This window comes from Sarcophilus harrisii, chromosome 2 (genome assembly GCF_902635505.1).
Source record: "Sarcophilus harrisii chromosome 2, mSarHar1.11, whole genome shotgun sequence".
Taxonomy (NCBI): domain Eukaryota; kingdom Metazoa; phylum Chordata; class Mammalia; order Dasyuromorphia; family Dasyuridae; genus Sarcophilus; species Sarcophilus harrisii.
This window is the reverse complement of record NC_045427.1, coordinates 154927151-154953830: the sequence shown is the minus strand read 5'-3', so window position 1 is coordinate 154953830 and position 26680 is coordinate 154927151. Positions and strand designations below refer to the sequence as shown.

Genomic DNA, 26680 nt, shown 5'->3' with positions numbered 1-26680 from the left:
TGACTCAAACTCGATTATTGGACACAGCCATTTACTCTTGGCAGCTGAGCACCTGAGAGATCTAAAGAATGGAGACCTCTATACTCTCCCCAAAAGGACAGGCAACAGATTATTGGGTCATCTGGAAGAAAAGTATTTGGTTTAGTGAGGAAATGGGAGATAAGATTAAAGTTCCAATTCTTAAAATAAATGACACAATTATTATCTCTCTAGTTGCTATCCTTTAATTTCTTAGTTTAAGTTCTTTAACAGTAATGTCCCCAACCCCCTAATCTTATAGTCCCAAACTATGATTGCAACCAATGGGAAGTAGGTTCCCTACCTGAATTAGTAAACGTTTCATTTGCTTTCATTAGTCTGCAGTCTGTACTTTTATAGTTAGTCTATGTGACGTGGGCTTTCCTTAGTGAGAAAAGCTTCTACAAATACACTTCACTATGGACACATCCAAGACAGCTGAACGTAATCATGTTTTGTTATCTGCTCATGACTTTAATCATTGCCTCTATTAAGTTTTCAGCAATACATACAGATAAATGATATATTCTATATATTTTTCAAATACAGTAGCTAAAATTTTAAAGAGGTGGTAAGAATCATCATGTCACAAATTGTAAAATAAACTTAGCTAGAGCACAGATTCTTCCATAATTTCATTTAATATTGATAGCAGCTCAATTTCAATTTTGCATGAAGCAAATATCTTGTGATGCCCCTTAATAATTCTGTATACGTATTAATACATTTTGATACAACTTATCAATAAGAATATGTCTCTCTATATATAATATATAAATCTGTGGATGGGAATATATATATATACAATTTACATATACATATGTTTTACTTACATTTCTTCCTCATACATCACAAAGACGTTACATTGTGTATGTATATATATATATATATATACAAATATATGTGCAATTCTATATAAGTCCTGAGTAATTTAAGTATCAATTAGTAAAACATTGTAAATTCTAATATTTCAACTGAAGCACTTAGAGAATGTAACATAAACATGAACAACATATCTTTTAAAAATATATGACTTTGCTATGCAGTCGTGTTATCCTTTACTGAGAAAGTGAAGAGTGCATGAAAGATACATTCTAACAAATTAGAAAACAGACATTTTGACTTAACAAGGTCAAATGAATATAATATCTGCATGTGTTTCATATATGTCCATATCAAGTGATGTGGTTTACATTACATCCAAATAGTCAAACTTGGAAGACTTGAGACATGATTTGCTTTAAAATTCTCTTGCTGAACATGAAATTCTTTGTAAACATTAACTTTGGGGTATTATACAAAAGCAGTCAATCCAAGAGGAAAACAAACAACAGTAAAATCAAGTAATTGAAAATGTCTTTCTTGGGAAGAAATGCTAATATGATCTAAAGGAAGGGGATATGATATTTTAGTAAAAAAGAAAATCAGATATTACCCAGGTTCTCTAAAAAATGCTAAGCTAGATTTGGAGAACAAAAGCCAAAGTGAAGCAATTTTGCCAAATGGAAACGAATTGTCTGAGCAATAGGAAGGAACCGTATTCACCAGGGCTTGAACAGTAACTGCACCTTGCCATGGGAACCACAGGTAGAAACAAATGGTACAACATTCCATTCCCAAACACAGGCACTAAGAAAAACTTTAAAGGGTAAAGGAAAGAATTGTTGCATATTTGTTTTCTGCTGCGAAGAGCTAGGCTGAGACCTTTGTATGAGAGTTTTCTTTGTATTTCAGGAGGCATCTTGCTAAAGGAAGGCACTGCGTTTGCTGCTGGGCTCGGCCTCGGGCTCTAGCCAGTTCCATGGCTGCTGTAGTCAAACACGCCTTTTTTAAAGAATGGGGAGAACTCACAGATGGTATGCTTTGACAGAGTCAGGCCCACTTTGTCGAGATGTAATGGGGAGGTTGCAGATTGAAGCATCACGTTGAAAAAGTTCCTGAGGTATTGCTGTGAAGGAAAGACATTTTGAAACATGTTGAGGAAGTATAAATCCATTGGGTGGGGTTATAGTGAAGATAAGTTGGGGGCAGGGGAGGAAAGACTTTGAAAGAGCAGACAATTTCTACAAATGCTACAAAAAGCCATCATTGCCATTAAATATAGTGTAAACAATGTGACATTTCCAAGAGGAAAAGGATTTAAAATACTTCTGCCATGACTATTCAAGACGTAAAAGGAAGAGCATAAGACTTGTTGGAGGGAGAGGAATTGGAGTAGACTTATCACTGGTGTGACCAGAGACAAATCACTTACTTTGCTTTCCCTAGTCTTTAAGTCTGTAAAATGGGAGCTTAAACTAGCTGATGTTTAAGTCCCCCTTCCACTACTCAACCTATAAATGTATAAATAAATATTGATGGAAAACGCAGCTACTTTTTTTTTTTTTTTCTGTCGAGTACCAGGTAACAGAATATGAAGTTATTGCTAGTATATTTCCATGGATTTTTGTACTTTCCTGTTGTCTTTAGTAAGAAGTCACACAGTGGATTGGAAAAAATACAGAATTTTCATTAGAGGAACCAATTCCAGACACATTTCTTCTACTTATTACTGGGTAACTTTAGACAAGTCACTTGTATGTCTCTGGGCCTGTTTTCTTATGAGAATTATTCTGGATAATCTCTAAGGATCTTACCACATCTTACTATATGATGCAATTGGGTATTAAATCAGCTGGGTACTGATCCAAATTTGGATAGCAATCACCTGTGTGACCTCTGATGTCACTTCTCTTTGTCAATTCGTTTGTAAAATCAATGTCTTAGATTTGGCTACATTTAAAACTGTGTTCCAACTTTTAACACGCTATGAATCACTCACTGCACATTTATTTAAACAACACATCTTGGAGCAGCTCTGTGGAGGATGATTAGAGTGAAGAGAGACTCAAAGTGGAAGACCAAACAGGAGGATGTTCTCATGGTCCAGACCACAGAGTCAGCAAGCAAGCCCAGGACAGCTAGGTGCCCCAGGCAGCAGAATGCCGGACGCCTCTGCCTTAGTGCAAGTCTGGCCTCAGACACTTCCTGGGTGACCCTGGTAAGTCCCTTAACTTTGCCTCAGTTTCCCATCTATAAAATAAGCTGAAGGAGGAAATGGGAAACTGCTTCCCATGTTTCCGCCAAGAACACCCCAAATGGGGTCATTAACAGTCAGACAAGTGAAAAACACTCCAAACAAGCAAGCCCAGGGAGGTGGGCAGATACGAATGGCCAGGGAATATAGAAGAATGAGAGTCTCTGCCCTCCCGGAGATTTCAGTCTGATTAAAGGAGACAAGCGTAGGAGAGGGGATCGGGGTGTTGGTGTGGGAGCCACAGTACTGAGCGCATCACAATAGGGAGGTCAGTAAGGGTGATAATGCTGACTTCATTAAAGTTCCCAGACAACAAGAATGGTGGGTGTGAGGGAGTCAAAGGCAGGTTAGAAAATGGCCTGAGCATGGTACTAGGCTAGCTAGATGCCGTGGGACCTTACTCCCCATGACAAGTCGGCCCCTGGCTAATGATGATGGGAGCACTTAATATCTAGATAGAGATTTAAAGTTTGCAAAGCAGTTTACAAATACTATGTCATTTTTTCCTCTTACAACAACCCTGGGCACTAGGTGCTATTATTATCTCCATTTGACAGATGAGGAAACTGAAGTAGATAGCCACTGAAAGACTTTCTAAGGGTCACACAGCTAATAAATGTCTAAAGACAAATCTGAACTCGGGTTTTCTTGAAGACCCGTCCCAAACTCCACCCATCACTCCACTAGGAGCTCCCACATCTGCAAGTATGGTGGGAGGGTGCACTTAGCAGGGGAAACAATGTATGGAGGTAGAAACAACAGAATCATTGTGAGGTGACACTGAGGAGTCTCAATCACCTGAGTGACTAGGAGGATCATGTATCCTTTGATGGAATTAGGGAAGTTCAGTTTTGGACAGGAATATCACCCCAGACCTACAATATGTTACTAAAAAAAACACTCAAAAGTTATTGAGGGAATATAAACAAAAAACTGATCTAGTATAAACTTAGTATCTAGGACACTGGTGGGAGAAAAAAACACTCCACTGTAATTTCTCCTTTATATTGGCTATTCAGTGGAAACAAAGACTTAAAGAAAAATAATTACAATCCATCTGCTGCTGGTTAGAACCTTTATAACCCTAAATGATCAGCGTCTGCTTATGAACACAAGTAAACCACAGGAAAGGAAATATTGATGACAAGATATCCAATATCATAAAGCTAATATTTACAAATCATTTTACAAGTTGTATAATTAGCAACAGAAAGACATCCTGACTAACCAAAATTACCACTATAAACCCTTGTTTGTTTGTTTTGAATGTTTGTTTCAGTGTTAAAAATACTGCTTAGACTTTAATAACCCAAACATCTGGAACATTGCCCTAAAATGATGTGGTTAACACCAGATGTTGATACTCTACAAAGCAGAAAAAAAAAGGAGGTAGGTGTGCAAGTCAGGACAGCTTCTATGTCAGGTCAGGATTTTCTATAATAACACAGAGAGTGGATTAAAGGCATTTTTTCCCATGTTTTCTGAGTTTCAGTAACTGAGATAACTAACTTTATTCATAGCACAAAAACATCTGTCCAGCATAAGTGGAGCTCCAAAGCACTAATTCTCTTTTTCTGAAAGAAGTCAGGGCAGAAAAGTAGAAACAATTCTGAACTTAGTGTCAAAAGACCTGGGTCCTGGAACTTTTCCTTTTCCTTCCATTGCTGCACTTTCATAAATATGCAAGCTTTTGTTTGATTTGTGAACTCTTTGCACATGCATAGGGTTCCACTATTCGTTTCTCTTTCAATGAACCCAGTTTTTCATGGATATTTTGTGAAATTGTGATTTCCTGTAATACTGCTCATTTTGTTGTGAGGCTCAAATGAAACAGTATTTACAAAGTACTTTGGAAATCATAAAGTACTATATAAACTCAAGTTACTAATATTAAAGATAGATGGAAATGCATCTTACCATCTTTCTATCTATCTCATTCACATGCATCTAATCCCACTGAGCATACATATTTATGTAAGCACTATTACAAGAGCAGATACTGAACCACAGTGCCCAACAGCTTGACCAAAAATTCTCTAAGCCTCCCACAGGTTGTATTAATGTGCAGAATTTTTTTAAAAGCACAAATATGCCTTCTAGATGAATTCCTACAGATTAGAAGGTAATTTAAAGTTGGAAACAGATGTTGTGTCAATATTTGTCATAATTAGTTTGCAAAGTAGGGTCTCTTAACAGAAAGGACACAATAAAGCCTAAAAGATAAAAAGGACAGATTATGGAAAGATCAAAATGAAGCTCATCTAGCCAACTATTGAGGTACCTTCCTGGTCATAAGAGTAGCAGAATCAGATTATGTACTGTGATGACCGCGTATTTTAATATCAGCTGGAGTCAGGAATTCCTAGGTTAAGGGAAAATCCTAGATCTTTACTCTTTGTGGAGATGAAGGGGGACGATGATAGGAATGTGAGCAGCCACTACATGAACCCGGCCAGCAGTCTTTCTGCCTCTCTCTCTCTCTCCACCAAAGTCGTCTCTATGTCATTTCCTATACAACACATCAAAACTTGCAGAGAGTGGGTGGGATCATTCTTTCTCCAAGCATATATTAATAGAGTATGGTCCAATTGCTATTTCTCCTCATGTGCTTGGGACCTCAGTGCATCAACTCGAGCTTCAGCCCATTACAATGTACATAATAAAAGAATTCAGCAAAAGGCTTCAGAGTTAACTGCTCATATTCCTATGTACTATCATAGGGATATCTTGATGAAAATCCACTGTACCCAAATCTAATTAGATCAAGCCAATAAATTAAAGGATAATTATTCATTTACAAAATAATTTTTCTATTTAAAATCTGAAATAGATTTCCTAAGTACAGTACAACTATAATATGATTAACAGTCTGGTACAATGGAAAGAGCACTAGATCTGGAGTGAGATCATCTGGATTGAATCCTACCTTAGTGTGACTTTGGGCAAGTTATTAACCTGCTCTGGGTCTTTGTTTCCTTATTTGTAAAATGACAAGGTTGAACAACATAACCTGTAAAATCTCTTGCAAGTTTTGAATCTGTGGTTCCATGAACATATTATAGACATTCAATAAATACATTTACTGCATAAAGTATGAGGCATATGCTACATTGGTAGTCTGACCATGAATACTTCACTTTTTTAAAAGGGGAAAATATATTTTAAAAAATAAATGTTACTGACATATTTTCTTTCTAATCCATCTATACTGATCAGAGGACTTGGAATATGATATTCCAGAAGGCAAAGGAGCTTGGACTACTGCCAAGAATCAACTATCCAGAAAAATTAGGCATTATCTTTCAGGGAAAAAGATGGACATTCAATTCAAGCCAGTAAGGTTGATAATTTGAAGATGATAGAATCCTGTAGCACTTATAATTCCAATCATCTCTACAATGACAAACATTTTCCCCCTCTGTATGTCTTTGTTGAGGCTCATTCCTAGAATGGCTTCTCTTAACTCCTTCTATCTCTTAGAATCGCTGGCTTTCTTAGAGGGACTGTTCAGATGCCATCCCCTCCCAAATGGGGTTTCTTCTATATTTCCATTTCCCCAGTTATTGTCATTCTTATGCCATTACAAAGAAATTACTTTGTAGTAACTTACTTGTGAAACATAATAATTTCCTCCTGCTTTATAGAATCATATATCACATTTCTGCCTTCGAACCCTTGATATCTTTCTCACAACATGGGGCTTGATAATTGTTAATTGAAAGAGTAAACCATTGCAAAGTGATTTAACCTCTATGATCATCTGTTACCTCTTCTGAAAAATGGGTATACTAGTACCTATAATATCTATGTCCCAGGGTGATTGTGAGGTTCACCTAAAATGATTTATATGAAATACTTCGCAAACTTTAGAGGCACATGTAGATCAATTAGTATTACTGGGATTTAGCAAAATGCTTTGTTCTTCACACAAAGAAAGTAATGCAAGACAGAATTGGCTTCATTCAACTCTCAAACTTTAAAGTTTAATAAGTGATAGCTAGCACTGCCCTTTGGTACTATCTATTCTTTCCACAACCTTTAAATTGAGTCAACCTTGAAAGAAGTTCCATATGTAATCCATGTTTGCTTAAAGAACCCAAATTTAACTTGACTTTCAGTCGGTCAACATGGAAACCATTCAGAAAGCTTTGAAGGACTCCAGACTTCCTGTCCATTGACAAAGCTATACCACTTCCCATCTATTTTAAGTAAATGAATGGTAGTACTGAAGCCATTTCATGTTATTAAAAAATTACTATTTTAACAGGGTTCACACCTGTAATTATGGCCATTTTGCTCATTTCCTGTCCCAAACAAACTCAGTAATGTCTTTCTAATGCTTTTCTTGCTTTCTCATTGTGGGAAGCACTCCATTTTTACAAAATGTAACATAAATCCAAGATTTAATTTAAATCTATTGAAATTATTAAAATGGAAATGGTCTCTGAAAATTAAATGGAGCCTCATCCTAGTTCCAGTGATATCTTCCTGTAGAACCTAGCTTGGTAATATTCATTGTTTTTGAAAGCAAGGAAACCACTTAAAGACAAATGTCAATTTAATAAAAGTTAGGTGCTTCATTTCCGAGGCTGTAAAGAATTCACCATTGACTGACTGACTTAAAGTCAAGGTTTTGAGAATCACTATGGAAGTACATTGTGGAATTTGGACTAAGGTTCTTTAATCCTGCCAACAATTTATAGCAAAGTGATATTCCAAGGAGAGTGGTTCTTTCCAGGTCCAATGGAACAGGACAAATTAGCAAACGTATCATGGCAGGAATTACAAAAATGATATTCAATCAATAAACATGTATTAAGACTCTTCATATGTTCCACTGTTAATAACTACTACATCTCATTTATTCTTCTAAATATGGGTTACTAAATATGAACATATATTACATATAACTTCATTCTATCATTTCTAGTGATATTTCCCTTCCACATACTTTATTTTCTAATCAAATCAATTCCATTATATTCAGTAGTTTTCAAAAACATTTTTATTTATGAACTTAAACACAAACATGACTATTTAAATATACAAAGACAAAAGGGGAACTGCATAGTGAACTTCTATTAATTATATATAATTTTATTTTCCCCTCTACTTTATATAGTTGAACTAGAAAAAACTTTCAAATTTAACATGTTACTTCTAATACTTCCATTCTTTCCTGGTTCTCCTTTTGAATTACCTTCTGCTGTTATTTCTTTTATGCAGTGGAGATTTGAGCATGCTTTTTCTCCTTTTCATTTAAATCATTATCACTCCAACTTTAGCATCTCTCCAAAATAAAAATTCCCTCTTTATAACAAATGTCATAAAAATAAATTCCTACATTGGCTGGGCCTAAACAATTGTATTATTCTTCTCTTCTATTCCTTCAGTTCTTTCCTAAGAGGTGAGAAGCATAGCTTATCATCAAGTTTCTGCATTGGTATTTGGTCTGGAATCATTATTGCTCATTAATTTGTTTTCCTTTATGATGTACCTATTGTATAAACACTTCTCCTAGCGCTGTTTACTTCACTCTTCATCAATTCACACAAATCTTACTAGGTTTCCTTGAATCTACTGCTTTCATAATGACTGAGATAACAGTCCACTATGTTCACGTATCTTTTATATCTAGGTCTAGTAGTTACTGGGATTTTATTTGAACATATGATAGGAGATGTTGGTCTATACCAGGTGGTCTTAAATGTAACATGTTAATCCTTTGGTAGTCTGGTGAAACATATAAATTCTTCCTTTCTCCTCCAGAGCCATCTGAGTGCAGTGGCAAGATAATAGATCAGAATGAGTGAAAATGGCTGTGGATGAAGTGGGAGACCTTGACTTTTTTAAACTATGGTCTTTAACAGGTCTCAGTCTGACTGAGGCAAGGCCCTTTTAATGAGTAACTCTAGGTAAGAATTGAGGCAAGGAATAGCCTCTTTTACTTAAATAAAAAAAAAATCAGATCTGGGAGGGGAACATCATCAGTTTCTGGTTAAAACAGAAAACAACTGCTATTTACATCATTCTGAGCCAATCAAGGAAAAAGTGAGGCTGGTGACTCACTTAAAATCCAACTCACTTGTATGTTACGGCATCACCTCCCTAACATCATGGCTCTCTTTGAGAATGAAGGATAAAACAACAGGGAGTCCTTCCTCAGAATAATGTTTATTTATTTAATTGATGGATTAGCTAAATTTAACTTAAAATGAAAAAAAAATCACAGGCCCACTGAAATCTTTTTATAGAAGCCTTGAAGTCTTATGTAGGTCATGTTAAGAAGTCATTGTCTAAATAAAATTTATTCCAGGATGCTTCCCAGCTTTCCTCTCGCTATTTACCAAATAGTGAATTCTTATAAAAGTAGTTGACATTCTTGGGTTTATCAAATTCTATGCTATTATTTTCCATTGCTTCTAGGTCTTGTGTACCTAATATGATCAACTTGTCTATTTTTAAATCAGTCCTAAAGAATTTTGGTAATTATTATTTTGTAGTCCAGTTTGTGATCTGATACTGTTATAAGCCTATTTGCCTTCCATTTTTTCCCATATTATTTTCCTTTAGATTCTTGATTTTTTTTTTTGTTTTTCAATATGAATTTTGTTTCCAGAACTGAAAACTTTTTCTCATTCTGGAATGTAAGACACTAGTGGTTTGACTGGCATGACAAGGAATCGGTAAATTAATTTACATAGTATTCTTTTTATTATACTGGCATAGCAGTTACATAAATAGTTAATCTTCCTACAATTATTTAGGCTTGTCTTTGCGTAAAAAAAAAAAATAAAATATAAACTCCTATGTGTCTTGGTAGTGGGATTTTCAGATATTTATTCTATAGTTACTTTGGACAGAATTTGTTTTTCTATTTTTTCTAATTGAACTGTGTTGGTAATATACAGAAAGGCTTGTGGTTTTGTGGCTTTATTTTATATAAATAAGTTGCTGATTTAAGTTATTAATTGTTTCAATAAAATTTTAGTCGACTCTTTAGGCTATTCCAAATGAATGTTGTTGGAAAAAATGATAATTTCATACATTTTTATCCAGTGCTAACTCCCTCCATTTCTATTTTTTTGTATTTTTGCCATATCTAGCTTTTGTAAAACAGTATCATATAATAGTGGTGATAAAAGCTAATTTTGTTTTTCCCCAGATTTTATTGGAAAGGTCTCCACAGTTTAATATTAAAGACAATATTGGTTTTTGGTCTTAGATGAAAAATGCCATATTATTTCAGGGTGTAAGTTGCAAAGAGACAATGAGTTGGCATAGTGACTAGCATGGTGAAACTGGAGTCAGGAAAATCTGTGTTCCAATCTGGCCTCAGTAAGTAGTTGCTTGACCCTGAGCCATTTACTTAATTGTATCTACCTCCCAGTTTGTTGTAAGTATAAAATAAAGTATGTGTAAACGGCTTTGCAAACCTTAAAGTACTATATCAGTTCTAGATATTATTATTGTTAATATTTTATATTTGTCAAGAACTTTGCATATCTTAGTGTATCATTATTATTATTATGAAATGCTATTTTTTTTTGCTTCCTGGTCTTTTTATTATTCATGATATAAAGGGGTATTTTGCATACATTTATTTAATGACTGTTTTTGTTATTAATATAGTCGATAACATTGATAGTGTTTCTAATATTGAACAAGTCAAGTAGTTATGGAATAAATGCAGCCTGGTTATAATGTAAACTTTAAAAAATATATACTGGTGGCTTTACTAGGTCTGTATCCCAAAGAGATTATAAAAAAAGGAAAATAATCCATGCATACAAAAATGTTTGTGCCAGCACTTTTTGTAGTGGCAAGGAACTGGAAACTGAGTGGATGCCCATCAATTAGAGAATGGCTGAATAAGTTGTGGTATATGAATGTTATGGAATATTATTGTCATATAAGAAACAATCAGCAGGATGAATTTAGAAAGGCCTTGAGAGACTTCACTGCCATTGAAGTGAGCAGAACCAGGATATCATTGTACACAGTAACAAGATTTTGCGATGATCAATTCTGAAGAACATGGCTCTTTTCAACAATGAGATGATTCAGGATAATTCGATTAGACTTGTGATGGAGAGAGTCATGTGTACCCAGAGAGAGGACTGTGGGGACTGAATGTGAATCACAATGTAGTATTTTCAACTTTTTTATTGTTTGCTTGCTCTTTTTAATTCCCCCCTTTTATCTAATTTTTCTTGTGCAGCATGATAAATGTGGAAATATGTATAGAAGAATTGCATATGTATAACAGAGTACTTGCTGACTAGGGCAAGGGGAAAGTGGGAAGGGAGAGAGAAAAATTCAGAACATAAGGTTTTGCAACAGTGAAGGTTGAAAACTATTTTTGCATGTATTTTGAAAAATCAAGTTATTAGTATTAAAAATATGTGTAATCTATTTGATAATGTTTTAATCAATATTTTTGTATTGATGTTCTTTGATCTTATTTAGTGCATATATACTAAATCTGGATTTTTAAGAAAAATTATTATCTATGATTTTTTAAGCACAATGTAGATCACCAATTCATTAGAAATACTGGACTACAGGATGTTTTTTTTGTCCTATAATTTGGGCATTAGCATCATATATTAATAAGCTTGGTGAAAGCCCTGTCCCCTAGTTTTTGCAAACAATTTATAAAATATTGGAACTAATTATTTTTAAATAATGAGTTGGATTCACTTTGAAATCTATTTGTTCTTGGGTATTTATTTATGACATTGAATTTATTTTTCTTAGATTGGGTTAATCAACTTCTATTTCTTTTAATTTGATTATAATTTTATAAATATTCATCCATTTTATTTAACAGAAAATTGTTACGGGTATATTATTTGGTTAAGTAGTTTATAATAATTTCCATTAACTACTTTTTATTTGTTAATTTTCATTTTGATGCTGGCAATTTGGTTTTACCAACTCTTTTAAAAGAGCTAACAGTTAATTTGTGTTTATTAGCATGATTAAAAGAATTCAGCTCCTACTTTTAAAAAATCCTTTTTTTTTGTCTTCAATTTCTTATTTTGAAAAATTTCTGTTCTTGCATTTATTTGAATTTTTGCCAATATAGTTAGTTGAGTTTTCTTTTTTCTATTGTGTCTATGATTTATTTTGTCACCAAATAATTTAATCCCCATTTAAATTCAAATCCTTTCTTCAAAGGCCCTTTATTGATTATAAGTTTTATTACCTTGCTTGTTGGTAAAGGATGTGTGTAATATGCATTATTCTTTTTCGAAGTTTATGAGGGAAGTTTATGGAAGTTTATGCTTAAAGACTTGCTCAATTTTTGTAAAGGTGCTATGCACTGTGAAGAAACATCTTATTTTCTATTCCTATTCAGTAAGTGCCAGAGATTTAACATATGTCACTTAAAAAAAGTATCTATTCATGCCTTTGGATTTTTTTCCATGGTAATCTTTTTGTTGAATATGTCTAGGTCTAAAAGGTGGTATATTGAGGGCCTCCAACTATACTAGTTTTATAGAAACTGGCCTTTCAATGAAAGCTATTGTTGACTATAAGCCTTTATGTTTTATTTCTTGGAATATCGCATTTTAAGATTTTCTTTTGTTAAATAAGAGTTGATATGTGATTATCTTCTTTGATTCTGACTATGCTTCCTTCATACTTAATTCTCTTTCTGATTATTTTTTTTTCCTTCAACCTAGATGTTCTAGATTTTGGCTTTAATGTTCTTGGGAGGTTTTCGTTTGTAGTTTCTTTAAGGACACAACATTTAGAACTGCCCCATTTTTCTTTGTCCTTTAACAGGCAGTTTCCTTATGATTCCTTGAAATAAGGTATTTAGTGATGAGATATTGAGTAACTAGGTCTTCTTCATTTAAGTTTTTCTGTTTTTGTTTGTTTTGTTTCCATTTTCAGAGAGTACAATGACACTTAAATTATCTCAACCTGTATTTAGTTGCTTTTGATTCCAGATTCCTTAATTTTCTTCTACTTTTTCAATCTTTTGACTCTGTTCTAATATTTTTTTTATCTGATAGCAACTGAGTCTGCTTTTTTCCTTTTCTATGTTTTAGGGAATACGCTGAGAAGGCAAAATTTCCCACTTCCTTTTCTATGCCATTTAGTCTCCTCTCAAATTTTTTTTTTAATGAACTCATTTCACTTCTAATTTCTTATTTTTCTCTTGTTTCCTTCCTTGATTGCAATTTTTTTTTCCTTTTTTTTTCCTCTGAGGCTCTGTTTTTTGTTATTTTGAAGGTATTTTCTTCAGTATATAACTCATGGTTCTTAAACCATAGTATTGCTTCACTATTTTTTTTTCCTTTCCTGTTTACCCATGTTTTCAGTTTTGGTTCTTGGTTTATTAATATGGTCTGTCCTTTCTGAGGTGTATTTTTCTATCTCTTTCTCTCACTGTAATGCTCTCAGAAGAAAGCATATGTTTTTCTGGAGTGTTTTTTCTCTCTGGCTGTACAGTTTTCCACATTTGTTACTGACTGACATGATTTGATACTGACTGACATGGCAAAAGCCCCTTGTCCACCTCCACTAGCTTCTTGCTATCTTTTCCCTTCAATTCTGGATTGGATAGGGGAACTCACTCAAAGATTTTTTTCAATTTTCTTTAGCACTGGTTTTTCTAGGATGTATTCAGAAATTTGTCACATTTTATATGGGATAGCTGGGCTTCTCTGTGATCCTTCACATTACTTTCTTAACTGGAAATCTCCTAAAGTACTAATATTGTAATATGTCAGGCTCTCTTAAAGGCAATGAGTCTTCAAAGACAAAACAAGGCAAAAATAGTCCTTTGCCTATGGGGAAACAACATGTAGCTCAGTATCTGGAGTAAGCAGACATAAAATATATACAGGGTAAATATCTCCAACAATGCAGAAGATTGTGAAAGGACTCATATAGTAACAAGGGAAGGAAAAGAGACTTTATTATAATAGAAAACAAATGCATGTATGGATAGAGGTTGTCCATCATTTTCACTTTTATCAGTGGTCTCAGTTCAATGCTTATTGATTCCAGTATAATCAATCATAACAGAATACTAATGTAGGACTTCCAAGTTATCTGGTTAAACAATAAAACCTGGGAGGGGAAAAGAACCTGACCCATAATCAACCAATAAATAGTATTTTCATTGATAACTTGGGCCCAGTGGACTTTCTTTTCCTGAAACATTATGGGATTAGAGTGAACTTCCTATCAGTCAACTAAATGACACAATGCTAAAGCCATCACAAATGGAAAGTGTGTGCTGGGGGGATCTGGGGAAAGAGGGTATCTAAGGAGGAGCCACATTCTGGAATGGGAACTTCAGCATTGAGAACTCTGTATTTTCCAATTAAGCATATCTGTATAAAACCTATACATAAAGTATAAAAACATACTCATATAAATATAAAAAATGTAAGATGAAAAACATCATTTTCCATTGATAACCAGGACAGTCTAAATTTGAATTACTACTATGTATAATGAACTTAATTTTAAGTCTTTCAAGGTCTTATTACTTGAGAGGGTGCATTAGAAACAAGAATGTAAATAACTCACTTGGGCTTCTATGTCAATCAGATACTGAAATGTTTGTCATTAAGGAATGTTATTAAGAAAGGAGGCAAAGGAATCGAATGGGAAAAGAACTTGCTATACAGTTAGAGGATCTAAAATAAAATCAATCTGTGATAGTACTACTTCTGTGACTGGGTAAATGACTTAACCTCCCTTGACCTCAGTTTCTTCATTTGTAAAATAAAGGAATTAGATTAGAGAGTCTTAGAGATCCTTTCTCAATTTAATATCCTAAGATCTATAAAAATATTACATTAAGTTAAGCATGATTTTAAAAGGAATATTTTTAATTTTAGATAGTAATATTAGCAATAATTATAGAAGTTATAGGGATAGATTTTGACTTAAAGATCCTAATGATAAAATTCACTTTGCATGTTATATTTTGATAAGATCAATGCTATAATGATTCAAGGGGAAAATGTGGTGGAGGACAAACTTGTTACCCAAGTGCCTCCTCATTATGAGATTTTATTTGTCCAAACTTCCAAGTGTAAATATCTAAAAGTTAATGGGCCTAATTTAATATAATATATATTACATATTGAAAGGAAAATAAAGTCTGCTAACATATCTATCAAAAGTGATATTGTATATTCTGTACTATATATATATATATATATATATATATATATATAAATATATATAAAAATATATATATATATATTTAAACACAGAGAATTTTGGTTGTCCACAATATACTTCAGCCCAATGGATTTGTTTATTCATTCAATTTTGAGTGATTAATCCTAACATATTTTCTAATTTTCCTATACCTCCTTTACACTAACAGGAAAATGATCTATTTGCCACTTATATAATATCACTAAATATAGGGTATCCCCAAAGTCTTAATATAGTTTTAACTTATTAAAGTTAAAGAAGTAAAACCATTACCCAATTCACATTCCAAAAAGGCAATCTAGGTACTTATCCTTTCATATCTATATTACCTCAACAGATGCCTTGCTGGTCTTTTCGACTTTAGGGTCTCTTTATTTAATCTGTTCTGCTCATCACTAACATACTAATATTCCTAAAATATTTCTTTTAGTAAATTGCTACCCTGATCAAAATGACTCAATGCCTCCCTAACTGGGCCAGAGTTACTTGCCTATTTTTCACTTCCCACTTCTCAACGTAGAACACTCTCTACTTGACTGATACTGGCTTCTTTGTCTCACAAACACATCATATTCACTCATCTCTTTGCCTTCCCTTAAAGTGATTTAAATCATATTTATGTGTCAAGGGACTAAATGATCTCTAAGTCTCAATCAGCTCTAAGTTCTATGATCTGTGACTAGTTTAGATTACATCTCTGCCAAGGGAGCTGAACCAAATTCCTATCAACTCATCTATCATACATTATTATGCTATTTGACAATTAATTAATTACATCCTGTTGATTGTTGATTCATTTATACATTCACCAAATACTTATTTACAACTGCCTATGTTAGTTTGACCACTCCAACTACCCAATACATTTAAGGAGGCATCTCTGCTATTAATTCTTTTGTAACAATTCTCAAAAATAGGAAGGAAGTGAAGTGGGAAAACTATATGCCAGTGAGCTCGACTTCCTGAACAATTTTCAAGAATGGGTCATTAAAGGGATGCTTAGGGAACATGAAGGTTTGAAAGTGGCAGTCAGAAAGAGTGATCGTGTAGACAAATGGAAATGCAAGCACAGGCGTGGCCTCATAAAGAACAAATCCTACCAGGCTAACAGGAGGCTGGCATTACTGGGGGTTTCCAAGTAAAAGATGATGGATGATCCCAGGGATGGAATTCTGGATGTGACATAAGGCCAGTTGGAATCCTCACTTCGGATTCTGATTGGCTGTGTGACCATGAACAAATCACTTTCTCTTGAAACGTGTTTCCTCTCTTTTAAATGAAGATAATAACATTCACACTACCACTTCACGAGTTTGTTATAAGAAATGAAAAGAATTATTATTATTATTTTAGTGATACAGGAAGGATTCCTATTCAGGATGCACTATATTAGATGATCCAGAGCTATAGTTCTTTAATTTAGCTCTCTCTTGTTGCAGCTGAAAACCGTGAAGCCCAAAGAGATTAAATAAATCATTTTGCCCCAATTCATATAGAGAAATGAGTTGTAAAACTTTTGAACACAGATTTTCTAACTCTAAATCCAAGGTTGGATTTTTTTTGGGGGGAAGCCTATTTTAACTCAGAGATTTTCTGATTCTAGGAATTTCTATTTCCCTAGTCCCCATGGTGCCCAGTACAGTGCTACACACGTATCAGGAACTCAATAAACTGTTCCCTGACTTGGTGATTAGAGGATCACATACCTGGGAAGAGATAATGAGACATTATCACATCTATCCCCCCTGCCTTCCAGCAAAATTATATTTAAATTGGGACCCCAGTTGAGCAGGCAATGACAAGAAAGAAGTTATTTGCATTTCAGATTAAAAAGAATTTTATTTTTAATTAAAAAAACTTTCCAGACACCTCAAAAAAGTCAAGAAGGTCTGGAAATGGCAGTGATGAAGAAAGTTAATGAAGACAAATAAAAATGAAAAATGACAGGGGAGTAAAGAAATGCAGTCATTCTAATTGAGATGAAAGCCCTATTGCTAGTTCATGCACAGACATAAAATGAAAGACCTATGTCATTTCATATCAATCTTGTCAATCTTATTGGTATTTCTAATGAATAAATCTCTCTAGTTTCCTCTTTAAAACAACAATTACTACTATTTTTACTATGATAGGTTCTGAAGTAAATACTTGAAATAGTCATAATTTGAAATGTAGTATTTATTTTTGATGTTATAGAGCATTGAGAGTTGCTAGTTAAAATTCATCAAGATAAAAACGTGATTTTGTGATTACTGAATCATATTTATTCATTATAGCTATTCAGGAAATTTTCTTTATGAGTTTAATGATATAAGCATATTGTATTGAATTACTATGTTACTGCAGCAATTGAATTCATAAATTTAATATACATAAACTGATTCACATGTTCTAATAAAAAATTCACCATGCTTTAAAATTTTTATAATTGACACACTGAAAAGCTACTTGATGAGCTATTTAAAAATAATTTCTAAAGGCTAAAGTTTTGGCATGGAGTTTTAATATGACTTCAATGATCATCATAGTCCATACTGATAGACTATCTCTGATTTAAATTATGGGAATTTTTGAGCTATGCCCCGGCTCTTATAACAAAACAAAACAAAAAACTATAATAGAAAGATCAAAACAAACCTAGAGAGTGAAGGAAATAAATCTTTCCTTCAGATTGCAAGTCAAAACAAGTCCTATCAAATTCTCTTTGCAGACAGCAGTATATCTAGGCCAGAAGTGACAGCATTTCTGCCCTTGTGGCCTTGGCAAATAGTTACCAAAGAACATCTTCTGGTGAAATCCAAGCTAGAAAGTTGAATGATGAGCTCTCTTGGAAAAAGATGCCCCTTCACATGTGCTGCACTCTTTGTAAGAATCCTCTGCTTAGTGATCCTTGGGGGCACAAGCTTTAGCACCCTAGTACACACAGCTGCTAAAATTTCTTGAGAAGATGGTGATAGAAAAAAATCCCCTTGACCATGTGAAACAAGGAGATGAAGCTCTTTTTTTGTGACAGACTTAGAATTTATATCAATCTGATATTTAATTGAGAGGCAGAAATGGAAGAGTGGATAGAGAGATGGCTTGAGAGTCAGAATGAAATGAAATCAAGTCCCAATTCCAACACATACTGGTAGCTTATGGAATCTTAGGTAAATGTCTTAACCTGTCAGGTTTTAATTATAATATAATTAAAAAAAATTATAATATAATTATGTTCCCCTCCCAACTCTGACCATGATCCTTGGGCATATATTCATAGGTGGAATATATTAATATGTTAAGCATTTTTCTAATCTTTTAAAGGGCACATAATCTGAAGTACAATATAAATCAATCAGTAAGCTTTTTTTTTTTTAAACATTTAATATGTGCCAGGAATTGTTCTAAATACTGGGCAGATAAAAAGTCTAAAGACAGTTATTTAAACTCTTGAAGGAGTTTAGAGGGAAGACAACATGCAAATATACATAAAGCAAACAACATAAAGGATAAATTTTAAAAAATCATTATCAGAGGGAAGATACTAGTCTTTTTCTTTTTTTTTCTTTTACTCTACTTGGGATTTTCTTTTTCTTTTCTTTTTTCAATAATAGCTTTTTTATTTTCAAAATGAATGCAAAGATAGTTTTCAACATTCACCTTGCAAAACTTTGTATTCCAACTTCCCTCTACCACCCCCACCCCCAGATAGCAAGCAGTCCCATATATGTTAAACATGTGCAATTCAGGAAGGTACTAGTCATAAGAGGGGTTAGAGAAGGCTCTCTATAGAAGGTGAGGTTTACTTGGTACTTAAAGGAAGTCAGAGAGGGTAATGGTCAGAACAGAGGAGGGAGAATCTATGTATGGGGGACGGCCAGAGAGAATGCTAGCAGTCAAGAGATGGAGTGATTTATTCATAGAATAGCCAGGAGGCTGACATCACTGGTCAAAGCACATATGCCCAAGGATAAAGTATAAGAAAACTAGTAAGTTAGGGGAGCATTAGAGTATGAAGACCTTTTTTATATTTTGTCCTGGAGATAACAGAAAACCCATTGGAGTTTATTGAGTAGGGGACTGATGTGATCAGGTCTGTGTTTTAGGAAAATCATTTTAGTGGCTGAATGGAGGATGGCCTGGATTAGGGACAGGCCTGAGGCAGACTGACCCAGGCTACTGCAATGTGCCCCTCTACCACAGTTGTGGTGATGTCAGAGTAAAGAAAGGGAAGTATCTAAGAGATGCTGAAAAGGTAGAATCAAAAGGTTTTGGCACTAGATTGGGTTTGGAGGGGCAGGGGAGTGCAGTTTGAGAGACTTGGAGAAATCCAGGATGACCCCTATTGTGTGAGTCTGAGGGAACTGAGTGAATGGTCTTGCCCTCTGCAGAAACAGGAAACAGTGTGTTGTGGGAGTTGGGAAGGGGGGAGCTAAGGAGGATGAGGTGATTTGGGGGAAAGATAATGACTTTCATTTTCAACAAAATGAATTTAAGATGTCTAGTATACATTGTGTCTGAGATATCTGAAAGGCAGCTGAAGATATGAGATTACAGTCATTTCTGTTGGCTGTTGTACAGCAACATTATTTGATATTGGGTATTAGAAGATCTATAGTTTGATAATAATAACCTATGTCATGGGATGGTGAGAATAAAATAACATTTGTAAAGTCCTTTGCAAACCTTAAAGTGTGATATAAATAACTGCTATTATTTATTGTTGCTATTTTTTTTTTCAAAAATGGCTGAACAGGAAGATTTTTCAACAAAGGGAATAAAAATCTAAAAACATTAATATTAAATCCATGGAGAATAAATGATGTCTTTGAGGATATTCTTTAAGTACATTCTGAAAGTCTTTTTTTGTTTGTTTGTTTGTTTTTAAAGCAGCATCTAAAAACTTCTGTGCTTTTACTCCCTTTCTACACCTTGTTTCTAAACTCACAGCTCCTTTTTTTTTTAATGTAAAAAGCTCTGATAAAGTTCCTGACATTTTAAGAACTGATGACTGCCCCAAATGCCCAATTTGAGTGAAGCAGATTTTCAAATGAGATTCTTGCTGCGTGGTACTTCTTGGCTATCATACACTTAAAGCTCTAATTCAAAGAATCAGGACTAGAAAGAAGTCAATATAATGTGCTTTATAAACTTTCAAATCAGAAAATGGCTGCACAGGAACCCCAAAGCTTATATTTTGATCAAAATTGAATACTGGTTAAAGTAATAACTAAGCAGAACTGCTGGATAGCTTTAAAAAATTAAAGTTGAATATGTAATGGACATTTCTGAAGCATACATTATATATAATGTATTGTGCTGGCATAAGGAATACAAATATGAAAAAATACCATAGTCTTTGCCTGTAATACTTTAACAACAAGTAGATTAGATACACACACACACACACACACACACACACACACCTCAAATTCATTATGTATCATATGTACATTGTAATATATGATGATCATCTTTTTCAGAAGAAGAATTTAAGTTATTTTTTCAATTAATTTCTGTCCTTTCTCCCCTTATAATTTAGTTCCTGTTTGTGTGCAAGTTACCACACTTCAGATCAAAGTCCTCATGGAATCTCCCTCCACCTCACAAGTAAATGGTTCCGTTACCGTGAGAGGAACTAAACTTATAACTTAACTAGGTAGTGGTGAATCTGACCAGAAACAATGATATTGTTTCTTACAATAAAGATGCTTCTAGTCTATGCATTTGGCTAAAAGACACTGCTCTCTTCCCCAGATTTTCCTACTGTAGGAAGCTTTTAGAAATTATGGCCCTATCTTGGCTGGGGACTTGAAATATTTATATCAATGCTGACCTTCTCTTGGGAGGACAGAGAGGAGACATGATATGAAAGAGGAAAAAAAGCCTGATCAAAATTTTCCTAACATATAATTTATAACTTTTCAAAGGGAAAAAGAAAGACATACTTTGAATTATAGGGGAAAGTTTCCTTCCCATATTTGCAAAGATAATAAAATGAAGGTATCCTTCTTTTATAATAAAACATATTTAGACCTTTTAATAAAAAACAAAAACAAAAAAAATTTAAATGAACTAGAGAAGCCCATGGACTTTCTAGATTATAAAAGCTAGGGAGAAAATAGTACCCTTTCCACATGTTTTTAGAAAAGTGAAAAATCAGTAAGATGAATCAAGGAGGAAAAAAAAGATACAGAAAAAAAAAGATCTTAAATAGATATAAGGTGTCAAATTACCCTTTATGCTCATCATCTCCAACCCACTCACTCTGATATAAAAGTTTAGAATTAGTCTCTGCTATTCAGCAGCACCTGAAATCCTTTAGACCACAAAAAAAAAAAAAAAATCTACTAACCCAATCTTGATTACCAGATTTTTTTCTCATTCTAACAGCAGCTCCTTGATTTTTCTCATAATTAATATAAAGCGGGTGATCTCAATTAGAAACTAAATTAGGAAAAGTCCTTACGTCTTCCAATTTTTGGTTGTCTAGAATATAAATTATATCTTTATAAATTTAAGTATTTCAGTTAATTTAGTTTCAATTGCTAGAGACAGAAATAAGTCTACCAAACATGGATAAAAAACATTCACAGCAAATATGAATTTTAAGAGATTGTAGGAAAATGAAATTCTAACATTGCTTTTTACAGAAATACTCTCAAAATACAGATACTGTTATTCTGTTCAGTATTTCATCTAATTCATTGTACTATAATAATGCAAAAAGGAATTTTGAAAACTTTCAATAGTATTTTATTTTTCTAATAGTTTGAATTTTTTTCTCTACCCCTTCTTTACCATTTCCCTCCCCAAGACAGCAAATAATCTGATATAGGTTATACTTGTACAATCATTTTAAACATATTTCCATATGATAAAGAATTTGTAGGAAAAATTTCTTGAGAAACCCCAAACTAAAAAATCTCCTTAGAACAAAAGGTCAAGAATTTCAAGGGAATTAATGAAAAAAAATGCAAATGAAAGTAACATAGCTGTACCAGACCTAAAATTATATTATAAAGCAGTTATCATCAAAACCACTTAGTATTGGCTAAGAAATAGAGTAGTTGAACAGAGGAATAGATTAGATTCACAAGACATAACAGTCAATGAATATAGTAAATAGAAAATAGTAAAAAATAAAGCTACCACTTTATATCTCAGATTGGCTAAGTTGACAGGAAGAGATAATGATAAATATGGAAGGGGATGTGGGAAAACTGAGACACTAATACATGGTGTGGAGTTGTGGAGTTGTGAACTGATCCAACCATTCTGGAGAGCAATTTGGAACTATGCCCAAAGGGCTAGCAAACTGGCCATACCCTTTGATCCAGTAGTATTTTTACTGGTCTTGTATTCTAAAGAGATCTTAAAGGAGAGAAAGGGACTCACATACACAAAAATGTTTGTGGCAGTCCTCTTTGTAGTGGTAAGAAATTGAAATCTGAGTGGATGCCCATCAGTTGGGGAATGGCTGAATAAATTGTGGTATATGAATGTTATAGAATATTATTGTTCTGTAAGAAACAATCAGCAGGATGATTTCAGAGAGGCCTTGAGAGATTTACATGAACTGATGCTTGAGCAAATGAGTAGAACCAGGAGGTCATTATGCACGGCAACAACAATCATTGTATAATCAACTGTGATGGACATGGCTCTTTTCAATGAGGTGATTCAGGCCAGTTCCAAAGGTCTTGTGATGGAGAGAGCCCTCTATACCCAGAGAAAAGACTGTGGGAAGCAAGTATGGATCTCAACATAGTATTTTGTTGTTGTTTTCTTGCATTTTGTTTTATTTCTCATTTTTTACCTTCTTGATCTGATTTTTCTTGTGTAGCATAATTGTGGAAATACGTGTAGAAGAATTGAATATGTTTAACATATTGGATTACTTGCCATCTGGGGGAGGAGGGGAGGGAGAAAAAAATTTAAAACACTAGGTTTTGCAAAGGTGAATGCTGAAAATTATCTATCCATGCTTCAAAAATAATAAAAAAAAAAAAAAGCTTTCTGTAGGAAGCTTTTAGAAATTATGGCCCTATCTTGGCTGGGGACTTGAGATTGTAGGAAAACTGGGATACCAATGCACTGTTGATGAAGTTGTGAACTGATCCAACAAACATTCTGGAATGCATTTTGGAATTGTGCCCAAAGGTTACAAAACCATGTACTTTTCGTCCAAACAACAGAACTACTAAATTTATCCCAAAAAGATAAAACTCCAAAAAGGATCCATATACGCCAAAAAAAAATTTATAGAAGTTCTTTTAATTATGGAATTGGATAATTGATAAAGGAGTGGCTGAGCAAGTTGTATGACTGTGATGGAATACTATTGAGCTATAAAAAGTAATGAGAAGGATACTCTCAAAAAATCCTGGAAAGCCTTACGTTATTGTATAATAGAATAACAGTAATATTGTATGATCAATTGTGAATGACTCAGTAATTCTCAGCAATACAATCAATGATCCAAGACAATTCTGAAAGACTTAGGATAAAAAATGCTATCCATTTGCAGAGATTAATTGATGGAATCTGAATATAGATCAGAGCATTCTTTTTATTTTTCTCATTGGGTTCTTTGGTCTGTTTTCTTTTATAACATAACACAGAAATATGCTTTGCATGACTGCACATGTATAACCTATATTAAATTGCTTGCTTTCTCAATGAGGAAGGGGGAATTTTGGAACTCAAATTTTTTTAAAAAACTAATACTAAATTTTTGTTTTTCTTCCCGGGTTATTTTTACATTCTGAATCCAATTCTTCCTGTGCAACAAGAAAACTGTTTGGTTCTGCACACATATATTGTATCTAGGATATACTACAACATATTCAACATGTATAGGACTGCTTGCCATCTAGGGGAGGGGGTGGAGGGTGGGAGGGAAAAATCGGAACAGAAGTGAGGGCAAGGGATAATGTTGTAAAAAAATTACCCTGGAATGGGTTCATGTCAATAAAAAGTTATTATAATAATAAAAAAACTAATGCTAAAAATTGTTTTTACATTTAATTAGGAGAAAAAATAAACATATAAAAATTATTTAAATGACTAATAATTAGACAAACGAAAATGAAGCATATTCTATCTTATATCTTTAAAGGTGGCAAAAAATGAAAAAAATAATGACAATTACTGCAAGAGCTATGGGGAAAAAATAAATACTTATATTCTGGTAGAGGAGCTGTGAATTGGTCCAGCTATTCTGCAAAGCAAATTGGAACTATTCCACACTTTAAAATAAAAAAATGTCACTGAACTGTATGGACTCTTTGATCCAGAGATAACATCCCCAAAAAGATCAAAGAAAGAATCCATATACTCAAAAATGTTTATAACAACTTTATTTTTTAACTGCAAAGAATTGGAAACTATATATTTATATAAATGCAATGAAATACAACAGTGTTATAAGAAATGATGAAATGGGCAATTTTGAAAAAAACTTGAGAAGATTTATATGAACTGATGAGTGAAGTGTGAAGAACAAGAACAATTTACAGAATAGCACCATTATAAAGAAAAGTAACTTTGAATGACTTGAGAACTCTGAGCAATACAGTTACAAAAGATGCTTTCAGAAAACTGAGAAAGTATATTACTTACTCTTGTCTGTGAGACATGCATAAGATAACAGGTATAATCACGTTTACACGTTAATCAAAAAACATTTGTTAATTTGTCTACCATATATCAGGTAGCGCCCTAAGTGGAAGACAAAGATATTATGAAACAAGTTTACAAAATATGTACAAAATGAATATAAAATAAACCAGGGAAGGAGGCTACTAATTGCTGGGACAATTGAGAAAGACTTTATATATAAGAATACTAGCAGAGCTGGATTTTGAAGGAAAAGAATGATTCCAAAAGAAGAATATGAAGAAGAAACACATTCTTAACACAAGAGACAGCTATTATAATAGTGTGGAGAAAGTTGCTAGAGCCTTGTGTATGAGGAACAGCAAGTAGGCCAGTATGTGTGGTTTGTAGATTATATAGAAGGAAGGTAACTTGTAGAAGAAGTGGAGAGAAGTCAGATATAAAGAAATTCAATTTCCAAAGGAGAATTTGCATTTGATCTGAGAGCTAACAAGGAGCCACTAGAATTTATTGAGTCAGTTACACTTTAGGAAAATACTTTGGCAGCTTTATGGAGGATTGATTGGAATGGGACTGGGAAATTAATTAGGAGTCTGGGTGACAGGTCACGAAAGCTTGAACTAGGGTGGTCATTGTGTAAGAAATGAGGAGATGGATATGAGATGCTAGGGAAAGAGAAAGGTTAAGTTTGGCAAATGACACAGAGTTAAAGGAGAGGGAGGAGGAGAAAATTTAATGTTTGGAGAGTGCTTTCCTCCTAACAACATTAGGACATAGTGAAATGTTTATTAACTTCATTTTATAGATGAAAAAGGTGAGTCTGTGACAAATTAAATGACTTGCCAGTCATCTCACAAGTCAGTGCCAGACAAAGAGATTCCAGGTCTCTGGACTGGATGTCTAGCATACTTTCTACTATACCATGCTTCTGCACTTATTTTCTCCCCATTTGAGGGGTGGACTAATGCTAAAAGGGCAGACTGATGTTCTTACAGAAAGTGTCTGAAAGTTTCTTTTCAGCCACAAACCCAGAAAGCAAGAGTAAATCTGAAATGGTTTATAATGCCTTACAGAGCAGAGGTTTGATAGCATAATGTGAATGTATTCTTTGCAAGAATTCCTTTAGCACCTAATATTAAGAACCCAACTATGGGTTATTAGAGGTTAAAGCCAACTTCATTTTTGAAAAGAAAATGGTTACAAAAAATGGCTGCACTCCAAAAAAGGTCACTGTATAGTAGGGAAAATTGAAGAAGGAAAGTCAGTTATTAAAGAAAGTAAGTGTATGCCCTTAGATGTCTAAGAGCAAAAAGCCATTCTGCTCTTTCCTATTAGCTACATGTGTAAAGTTCTTATCATAATGTGACATCAACATTAACCATGTTAATCTGATATTTCCTGACCCTTCTTGATAATTAGACAAGAAATTTGAACTTTTTTTTTTAACCTGACAGAACCAAGCTTACTACTGCACAGATTTATATAAACAAGCACAGAGGGAAAAGAAATCTACAGCACAATTTGTACTGATGCTATGATTGAAAGTACAGTTTGGGAAAGGATCTTTTCCTCTATTAGAGAATTTAAGACTTGAAAGGTACACCTCACTTAGATGCCATTAAGTCCAGCCAGTATCCAAGTAAACATTTCTAAAACATGTCTAACAACTGGTGACAGAGACTGCTTAAAGATTTTAGGGAATTGGGAAACCAAGGCAGCCTGTTCCGCTTTTGGTTAGCTCAGGTTGTTTATTATTTTATCAAACTTAAATCTGCCTCTTTTTACCTT

The 26680-nt window shown here is 33.8% G+C and overlaps 1 protein-coding gene across 5 annotated transcripts in view; it reads right to left on the bottom strand.

Annotated features, from left to right (window-relative positions):
* Positions 1–201: 201 nt before the first annotated feature.
* Positions 202–26680, bottom strand: part of KIF16B (kinesin family member 16B) — a 340481-nt gene continuing 314002 nt past the window's right edge. For all 5 annotated transcript variants that reach the window (XM_031951076.1, XM_031951079.1, XM_031951077.1 and 2 more), the window contains one exon: positions 202–1966. In XM_031951076.1, the coding sequence (XP_031806936.1) occupies positions 1808–1966 (159 nt within the window). In that variant the 3' untranslated portion in view covers positions 202–1807. The remainder of the gene's footprint in view (positions 1967–26680) is intronic.